The sequence below is a fragment of the Pteropus vampyrus genome, unplaced genomic scaffold, assembly GCF_000151845.1.
Source record: "Pteropus vampyrus isolate Shadow unplaced genomic scaffold, Pvam_2.0 Scaffold291, whole genome shotgun sequence".
Classification (NCBI taxonomy): Eukaryota; Metazoa; Chordata; class Mammalia; order Chiroptera; family Pteropodidae; genus Pteropus; species Pteropus vampyrus.
Genome location: NW_011889072.1, coordinates 877562 through 887711, shown reverse-complemented (window position 1 = coordinate 887711; position 10150 = coordinate 877562). Strand labels below are relative to the sequence as shown.

General features: G+C 56.1%; 1 protein-coding gene across 4 annotated transcripts in view; it reads right to left on the bottom strand.

The window, feature by feature from the left end:
• Positions 1–10150, bottom strand: part of ATG4B (autophagy related 4B cysteine peptidase) — a 22844-nt gene that overhangs the window by 12501 nt on the left and 193 nt on the right. The window contains exons 2-7 of one of the 4 annotated variants that reach the window (XM_023521094.1): positions 7698–7794; positions 3346–3447; positions 3130–3201; positions 1322–1420; positions 859–960; positions 209–296 (exon numbers count right to left, since the gene is read on the bottom strand). In XM_023521094.1, coding sequence (XP_023376862.1) covers positions 209–296; positions 859–960; positions 1322–1382 — 251 coding nt within the window. In that variant the 5' untranslated portion in view covers positions 1383–1420; positions 3130–3201; positions 3346–3447; positions 7698–7794. The remainder of the gene's footprint in view (positions 1–208; positions 297–858; positions 961–1321; positions 1421–3129; positions 3202–3345; positions 3448–7697; positions 7795–10150) is intronic. The other 3 variants (XM_023521092.1, XM_011376274.2, XM_023521093.1) reach the window with 3 other exon arrangements.

Sequence of the window (10150 nt, the reverse complement as noted above, 5' to 3'; positions counted from 1 at the left end):
GGAGGCAGTCACTCTATCAGAAAACTAAATTCTGATTCACGAGACCATGTGGATGGTCACCTCTGAGGACCTTCCTGAAGGCCCCGAAAAAAAGTGAGAGACCCCTTCTGTCCTTTAGCAACAAGCCGCAGGAGAGTCCGAACCCCCACGTACGCCCATGCACACCAAGGTCCCCAAAGGAGCGAGAGAGATGGGGCTTGGTACGTACTTGAGAACCTGGGCGACCGTGTTGGGCCCGTACCATTGGCCGATGGACTTGCCCTCGCCGACTCCCATTTGTGCTGCAGGAGACACGTCTGGTTAGTGACAGCCCCCCCTGAAGAGGCTGGTCCTGCCGCGTGTGGCATTAGGGACACTTTAGAAAAAGCCTAGGCAGACACGCCCAGCCGCCTCCAGAACGCGCTCCTGGCAGGGAGCAGGGCACTCCCTGCAGCGAGGACAGATGCCACCCCCAGGTCTGTCCCTCACTCCGAGCCAAGACGCCAGGCCGTTGCTGAGGAGGAGTTGAGGGAAGTGGAGTGGCCTGGGCCAGTGAGTTTGGAGCTATGTTTTTACTTCCTTTTACAACTGAGAGCATGGTGCTCAAAAGCTGGACTTGCTTGAAATAAAAGCCTTGGGACTTCCCGCAGGCATAGAGAGGACGAACCTCTGAGACCACGGCGTGCTTATCACAGACGCTGCACCGAGCAGCAGGCCACACAGCCCACATGGGCAGGGCGAGGCCTCAAGTCTGAGCTGGCCTGGCCCACCCCCTGCAGCCCAGTGGTGACAGGCCTCACGCTGCCCACACAACAGTGAACCCCCAGGGGGACCCGCTGCCCATTCCGATGGGCCAGGCTCTGCACTCCGCACCCTCACCTATCTGGTGGATGGAGTAGTAACTGTCCTTCCGGTCCATGAAGGCGCGCAGGACGCTGAAGTAGCTGTCCGGCTGCCTCTTCCGCTGCGTCCACCTCCAGTCTGGGAGACAGAGCAGAAGTTCATTTCCACCAAACGTGAGAACAAAGCCTTCGCTCATCAAACACGCAGAACAGATGGCGCCCACGCTGCTTTTGAACCTTCTGAAGATGAAAGCCGCACCCCCCAGGGCTCCAACTACGCCTCCCGCCAACTCAAACCTGTGCAGAGCCCTTGACGGCGTCAGGGATTAAAGGTAATTTCTGAAGGACAAACGTTTATCGCCATTCTTTGAAGTCACGTAAATAAATGGGAACCACTGGGTCACTACTCAGGAGCCCCTGGACCGGCACCTGTGATTTGCATGGCCCTGCCCACAGCCCTCCTTGCTCCCTTAGGACGCCGCTGGCTCCACGTGACTCACCGCGGCCCAAGTGCCGGCACACCAGGGCTTGAGCAAAGATCATCTGTCCGCAGCGCAGCATGCAGCCCCAGCCCGTGTCCGAGGTGGGGCCGGTTCCCCCTGTCATGGTGGACAGAGAGAGCAGACCCATGTCAGGTGGCCTGACAGGCCGAGGCCAGTGGCAGGAGGCAGCTGTCGCCACGCACTTGGTCAGCTCTGCAGTGCAGGCATCCGCTCCATCTCAGCAACACACGCTTTCTAGAACCTGGTCACGCCCAGGCTGCTCTGATGGGCAGTGAAGTGCCCCAACCACCCCTCAAAATGGGCACAGTGTGTGAAGCAGCCCGTCAGAGAGACAAACGTCTGAGGGACACAAGGGGACACTGCGTCGCCCGGCTCAGCAGTGGACCAGGAGGGCCACTTATGACCACCAGGAGGGCAGGGCGGGAGTCGGGAGGGCTGGCCCCGAAGCATCGTGCCTTTGGCCGTCGGCTTCACCCCACTCGCCAGCCGCAGACGACCCTGACATGGGCACGTGGTACCCACACACGGTGAGACAGGCTCAACACGACAGGAAATGCCCTGCGCTCTGACCATCAGCAGGGCTCCAGACACACGGGCAGTGGACAGCAGGCTCAGAGGCTGACCACGTGGGCTGCAGTGTCACCTCTGGGCCTCAGGAAGCCCCACCCATGCAAGCTGGTGGACAAAGCCCACCTCTTGGGGCAGCGGTGGGACTGGAGCTGACACAAAGAAACAACCCACACGGGACCTGTCACTCCCGCCCCAATCCCGGATGGACAAGGCACGTCCACGGGGCTAAGGAAGGAAACATCACGCTGGCCCCTGGAGCCAAGGCGGCCCGGCCCTCGACGACTACGTCCACCACCTCCAGGCTCCTCTCCAGCCCGCCGGCCCGCCCGCCCGCCTTCCGTGCGCTCAGACGTGGGACCCGCAGCACAGCGGTCTCCCGGGACCGCACAGTGCACCTCCGCTGGCTGGCAGGCGAGTCCGCCCCAAGCACAGCAGCCTCTGAGCGAGTGAGCGACAAGAAATTGTGGGGTGAAGGGCCATTTGCAGAGCGCACACGACAAATCATAATGTTACGTGTCGCCCAAGGTGGCGCTGGCCTCGCTGCCCTACGTTTCAAGTGTCCCGGATGTCGAGCGTGGCAGACATTTCACGCTCGCCTCACTATGGAGAACAGAAGGAACCGCGCCTTGGAGGGGGACCAGATCGAGACCAGGCATCCAGGAGGTCTATCCTGGCCCCAGACCTCCGGTCTCCGGTCCTCTGACTGGCAGAGGCCAGGCCAGAGCTGGTCCCCGTCCTCTGTCCTCCTTCAGGGCCCAACGATGAAGAATCACTTTTACTGGAACGCACGTTGGTTACATTACAACGTCACCTCCGCCTTGCCCTCGACTCCCCACAATGAAGTGTGGGACGTGCTCGGGAAGATGGGGCACGCAGAGCGAGAACTCCAGCCACCCTGGACCTGCGGCCGCGACCCAGGACATAGGGCCTTCCGGGGAAGCCCCTGCTCCTCAGCCTGTGCTCCTCCACGCTCTGAATGCTCGCCATCACTCACTGGCCTGGTTTTCTTTTGGCCCCAGTGATGAACGGTGGCTTGCGGTGTGTAAACTGCTGCCCGGAGCTCCGAGTTCGGAATCCAGCTCCGCCACAGCTCGGGCGAGGCCTCAGCCAGCATGCCTACCCGGGCTTGCCGCGAAGACTGACACGAGTACCAGGCACTCGGCACGCTCAAGCCAAACTCCCCCCCCACCCAAGGAGTGTGCAGTCCCTCACGCGCTGCAACAAGGGGCACTTACCGATGGCCGGGAAGTTTTTCCTGTATGTAAACCAAAGTCTGGACGCCACATCGGACAAGATCTCGTCCTTTTCTAGAGAATGTTAAAAGAAAACACGCACAGACACAGCCTTAAGTACGCAGGTCGCATGTGACAGACAGCAGGTAACTCTCGTTAGCACAAATGCTTTTTGCAGACTGAGCACGAAGGGCACAGTGGCTCCAACCTGACTGATACCTGTGAAAACGCTGTATTTTCTACCCAGTATCCAAACGGGCTCCGAGGTGTCCGGGAAATCTTCGAACTCAGCAAATCGGAGAGTGTCATAGGTCAGAGTAGCTATGAAACCAAAGACACACACTGATCAAATTTTTATAATTTCATAAAACAGCATCAGAGATCATTTATCACATTTCTGTATGGAATTCTGCGTCTCAAGGCACCTGACAATCGCCACTGACAGAACAAAGGCATGTGACTGGGAGGCCACTCTGCTAATGTTGGGGATGGGGACATGAGACCTGCCACCCCACTTCCTGAGCCTTTCAGATTCAAAGCCAGAGTCACTGATGGGCAGAAGCAAGGCTGTGCCAACCTGAGAGACCAACAGGGGAGAGAAAGCAGAAAACAGCAGAGCCCAGGTCATCAGAGGTCACCTTGGAGCGTGTGCCCAGAGGTCATGCGGAAGGCAGGCGCTCCGGGGCGAGTGACAGCCCCGAGAACTGGGGGTTCACACCCACCCCAGCTCTTGGTGAGGAGCATGAGCTGTAGGGGGCTGAGCACTAACTCCTAAGTGGGACACTAAGCTCTAGCAATGGAGAGAAAGGCCCGAAGCTCCCAGTGCTGAGAGGCCTGGAGCCTGTTTTCCCTTGGAGGGTGTGACCACACGGGCACAGCCACCATCTTCCACCGGCAACACCCCACTTCCCATGGAGGTTGCCATGTGCAGAGCATGGGGTCCACCTTCTGTGCTGACGAGCCCCGAGCCCCATCATAGTCTGTATTGCTTCCGTGAGAACCCAGAGGCCCAGGGTCCGAGCCGGCCGCAGAGCCCTGGCTGAGGGGAGCCGGCGCCTGCACCCACCCAGCGCCAGCGGGGTGAGCCGGGACCCCTTTGTTTCAGCCTCTTTGGAGAAGCCAGAACACACAGCTCTCACCTGCTGCCCTGTGCCAACCACAGCATCCTTCACCTGCAACCACACAGAAACCTTCCAAAAAATCAGTGACATGTGACTCCTCCCACATCTTTATTTTTTGACAACAGCTCCACCTTTTGGTAAAAGTGGCACATGCTGTTTACTTTGTAAAGCCCAGCGTGCAAGAGCATCGCGAAAGCCCTCTGCAGCCTCGCACTAGCAGCGACCTTCGGCAGAGGTCCTCGCACGCAGCACCCCGCAGCATGGGCATCCACGCCACAATGAACTCAAGGCCGTGTCCTGTGGGAGCCCTGCACATCCCTGTGCTGTGCACGGCCCCAGGAGGTCAGGCAGAGCGCTGGCTCTGGTGCCTGGTGGCCGGGCACTCGTGGGCTGCAGATTCCTGGGGCACTTACTGGCCTCTCACTGCAGAAAGGCCCTCATCCATAAAACCGGGACAATGCCAGGCCGCCGGGCAGCATGGCCCTTCCCATGAGGGGGCTCACTGAGGCCGGCAACGGAGGGCTCCAGGGCAAGCCCGGGCCACTAGCACCGAGGAGCAGCAGTGCAGGCCCGAGGCCAGCCTCTCACCACACGCAGAGGCTGAGCTGGGCAGGAAGCAGCTCCCGCCGACCACCGACCCACAGGTGAAGGGGTCGTGGGTGGCGGGACCCAGGCCTGGCTGCCTTCCCCTCTGTGCCAAAGGCCCGCGGCGTCGCAGCAGGCCTGTGCTGCCCGCGCTGCGTCCGGAGCGCTGCTCTGCCCTGTGCTCTCGGCGGTGCTGCCACAGACAACGTCCACTCGGCTTCTCCGTGATCAGGACCACGCAGCTCAATGTCCAAGTCTATTTCTCCTTTTTTTTTGCGTGAGGTTACTTGTTCCTGATTACAAAAATTGAGTTGGGATGGAGGAAAAGTCTACCTTCTCGAGGAGCTGAAAACATCGTGGTGTCCCTGCCCTGTCCCTAAAGCGCCACCCTGGTCGTCAGCAACCACCGTCCTCTTTGACCTCCATGCCTTAACCGACTGCAGACTCACGGCCACAGCGTTTACGTGCAAGGAAAAGGATGCTAACACCACTCGTCGGATTTCCAGTACCGTAACTCTCGTCCTGCTGGAGCTGGGACAGTCCACTGACGGCTGACACCTCCCGGGCAGTGGCTGTGCACCAGTCAGATGCCTCTCCCAGGGTGCTGGAGAGCGCTGAGCGCCTGGGGGTGCAGCTCCTCCGTGGCCCGGGGCGCATATCCAAGGACCACAAGCCTACAGCATCAGGGTCTGGGCCCTGAGACAGTCCTCAGACACCCAGCTTCCCACAGTAAGGAAATGATGCTGAGAAAGGGGACAGCAGGTAGGAGAGAAAACAGGCTCATTCCGAGAGGAGGGTGACAATACTGGGGGTGGCTTTTAAGTCCAGAGGTTTTCATCACTGAAGTGGCAAAATGCACAGCAGGCATATTTCCTGGGTTTATTAGCAAACTTTATAGGCAAGGAAGCAACTTCACAGGGAAAACAGGAGGAGGTACTCTATCAAGTTCAAGTATTTATCACCACATTTCCTACTGTGACTAAGACAATTACAGGGCGTGTGGCCTCAGACTCCTTACTGCATGAGCCAGAAGCCAGCGAGAAGATGGAGCTACCAGGAGGCAACCCCAGCTCTCCCTAGCTAGGCAGAAGGCACGAAGTGACAGCACACATCATCTACGGGGTCCCTAAGGAGGGCTCCCCACCCCTGGTGCCCCGTGCCCCTCACCTCACCACTCTTCCCATCTATGGGAGCGTCCAGCTGAGCATGCATGTCACCTCTGCCTCTGGACTGGAGGCGGACACACAGCACCCACTGTCCCCCTCACTCCTCCCGCTGCATGTAACCTCCTCAAGATGGGGGCCACTTTGCCTCTCTGTGCCCTGGAGGGCTCCACGCACAGGGGGGCGTCCATCACCCACCTGCTGGACATGTTCCCTGCAGTGCAGGGCCAGAGGTCTGAGCCACCCTGACTAGTCACGAGATCCCCCAAAGTCAGTGACCTTTCTGTGCCTTGGTTTTCTTACTGGTAAAATGAGAAGAGCTGTATTTTCCTCAAGGCTTGTGTGAGGAAGAGACAAGTTAACAAACGTGAAAAGCTGTGACCCGTGCTGGGCGACAGGAAGCCGGTCCCTGGGTGGACCCCCTGGGGTTCCTTGACATGAGTGACACACGGATGACAGTAGGAGATACATTCTCCCTCTCTGTGATCAGACTGAGCTGCAAGACCTCGGACGATGCAAAGAGGAAAGCGACCCAACGTGTGAATGTCTTCACTGCAGCCGAACAGAGGGCGACACACTGCCCTCACAGGAGACAGGACTGCATTCAGAGAGCCGAAGCTGCCACCTATGCCACCACAGGCTGGTTCCAACACCCCTAAGCTTCCACCCTGGAGCGTGAGCACGAGGAGCCCACGGACCTGCACCAGCTTCGGCCAGAGGAAGAGGCAAAACGCTTCTTGTCCTGAGCAGCCGCCGAGTCCTGACTGGTGTTGGTGGCTCTGCACTGTTACGCCTGCACTGGAGGACAGGGCCACCCTGTCCTGCCCAACACCTGGAATGCCACGGGCCAGGCACCTGCCCAGCCCACTCAGCACGGCAGAGGGGCCTGGACCAAAGTGCCAAGCTCCTTGACTTCTGGACCCTACTTTCTAATGGAGGAGGGGGAACTTTCTAAATGACGCTCGCTTCCAACACTCCACTTTCCAATCTCCACAACGGTTTGTTTCTGGGGACAGAGGACCCATTTGCTAGCTATATGACACAACTTAACTTCTGTACGTCTCAGGCTCCTCGCGCACGAAACGGGGCAAAACCGCTGGCTCGGCCCAGTGGGGACAGAGCACGGGTGGGCGCGAGGCTCCAGCGACGTGTGTGCCACCCAGCAGTGGTTCTGAGCCCGTTCTTCTGTGTGTTATTTCAAGTCTCACAACTTAGAAGAGAGAACTAAATTCCCCTCCTCCAAACGAAACGCAACTTTTGTTTTACCATCATTACTTCAGCAGAAATGTGTACTAACACTTCTATAGAACGGAAAACAGAACACCGGTTCAGAAAACATTTCAACAGAAAATTCAAACTTTTCTCCTTCAAAACTAAAGTTCACGATCACTAGCATTCGTGCAGACTGACAGCCACGACGTGCAGACTGACAGCCACGACGGTCCATGCTCCGAGGCTGCTCCGTCAGCTGCTCTCAGCTGGACCAGCAGCCTCCGCCCACAGCCTGCATTATAATTTCATCCTCTTTGCAATCAATGTCATATCGCTTATGAAGCAGTTCACATACCTCCTGCGTTAAAAGGACTCAAACCTCGAAAAGAATGCCAGTCTCCACTCTCAGGTCTGATTTTAATTTGAAATAAGATGCGAGAGGCAAGATGGAGAGGCAGCATCCACCTTATGAAAGAGGCCATTAAGTCACCTGGGTTCCTGATGCTGGGTTTTCCACATCTTCCCTGGGAATGTCCCTGGTCACACCCAGAAGAGGACAGAAAAGCCCTTCAACAGTATGGTAATTCCTTTAGAAACAAAGTTTTCATTTAGTATCGTTAATCTGATAGACAGAAAAATAGGGAATCGTGCTCAATGAACGTAACCAACTTCTCTCCACTTAGTACCACTTACATTGTAATTCAACCAGGAAGACCCACAAGCGGCTTCACCATTCGATTTCTTTCAGAGCTTACTGTAATGTATCACGTTTCAAAGATATTTACCCCAAACTCTTACATTTTCTGAAAGATTATACTTTATAAATCAAGTTCAAAGAAGGGTTCTCTCCTTCAGAAAACATTTGTTTAAGATAATGGGTTTGCAAGTAGTTGATGTCAGAAAACTAGAAAACATGGCTTTAGTGAGCACACCAGACAGAAAGTCCAGGTGACTGCTCGCTGCCCCTCAGTAAGCAGCCCTCCTCACTCACTGACACCTCACACTAACGGACTGGAATTTGTGGCATTCACACGAATGCCACAAACTAAGGTGCTTATAGTCCAGAAACACGTAAGTTACCAATTCAGGTTCTGCTCGTTCGGTTACCATGGGCCGGACGCAATGTACAGCGCTGGACAGGACACAGGCTGTCTTCAAGGAATGGACAGAGTGGCTGTGTAAGTGCCAGAGCTCGGTGGAGAAGACAACCAGCCCGTGGCCTGCCTGGTGCCTTCTGGACCTCTATGAGCTGGCAGCCCTGGGCCCTCCCTGCTCCCTTGTCTTTCCTCCTACACTCAGACCCTCAGTGACCTTATCCAAAGTGGACTCTCGCACCCTTGCACCTCTAGGCCAGGTCTCCCGCCCGAGCTCCAGGCCGGTGAATCCATGGCTCCCTGGACATCAAGACGTGAATGTCTGACAGGCACCTAACAGTTGACACACACAAAACCAACACCCAGCAGCTCTCGCCAAGCAGGCGATCCCCAAGTTTCCCCACCGAGTTTCTTGCTCGGGCCATAAACTTCAGCACCATCTACTCTTTCCTCTCCATCCCACCCCCCATCACCTCCAACCCACACACAGCCCGACCGTCTCGGCCTTCAAACTCACCCGGAACCTGACCTCTTTTCCTGGCCCTGACCTAAGCCTCCGAGGCCGCTCGCCTGGCTTACTGCGACAGCCTCCTAAATGGTCTCCTTGCCTCTGCCCTTGCCCCTCTGCAGGATACCCTAGGCAGAGCAGCCAGGGCAAGTCTGCCAAACAGACCTCCGGTCACGTTCCTCCTCTCTAAACCTTCCGAAGGGTCTCACTCGGAACGAACACATGCCCGAGTGCTCCTATGACCTGCAAGGCTCCATACCTGAGCCCACGTCGTCTCTGCATCTTCAGCTCCTGCTTCCTCCAGCCCGGCCACGCTGGCCGCACTGTGCGCTCCCAGAGCTCGCCACCTGCCCTTCATCCTACGCTGCTCCCAGGCCTGCTCCCAGTGGGCCCTTTCCTGGCCATCCTGGCTGTGCCTCCAACCCCTCCTGCCTGGCCCACAGCACTCTTCCACATGACCCACGCCATTGTGTCACACCTAGAATGTCAGCCAGAGCACGGTTTTCACCTATTTTGTTCAATTCTCGAACCCCAGGTTCTAGAATAATGCCCAACACAAACCTCGTGCTCAATGACAAATGTAGTTTACTGAACGGGTAACTATAAACACACAGGAACTGCGTGACACCTGGTCGGGGAAAGCAGAAGCTGTAAGGAGTCAGGGATAGGCGGGGTGGGGGATCAGCCCACTAGCCATCCCTGAAAGGGTGCAAACATCACGTCAGAAGAAAAGTCCCACCACACCCCACGAACACCATGTATACCTTATCAGCATCAACAGAGGCCTTCGAATGCAAATAGCCTTCAGTGTACCGTTGGGGTATCATCATGTGACTGACTAACTCTAACATGATGGTTTTCACGTTTAAGGTAATATGACCAACATTAAACTGTGTATCCTACCTTAACCTAGTCCCACATGCGAATAACCTTAGGTATCCAAGCCATAACAACTTAAAAGAAAGTAAGTAAATAACCCTATTCCCTCCCCACCCCGTGCCCCAGCAAACAGTACAACAGTGTCTGACGTTTTTTCTTTTTGAAGTGAACTTCACAAAAACATGCCTCTTTGGAAGTCAGAGCTAATGTGTCCTCCAACCACCTAACATTTAAGTGACGATATGCCACAAATCATTGAAACATTGGCAATACGTGTCTACTTTACAGTTTCCAAACTAAGATTTCAGTAGATTTATGTTGCGGCTATGAGAAAAAAAGAAAAACAAGCAAAAACAATGCCATCCAGGATGACAGGCAGAATTAACCCAGATGGAAGTCTTCCTTTATAAATGGGGGAGCAGGCGGGGAAGGGGAATACTTTTAGACAAGTAACTCTACAAG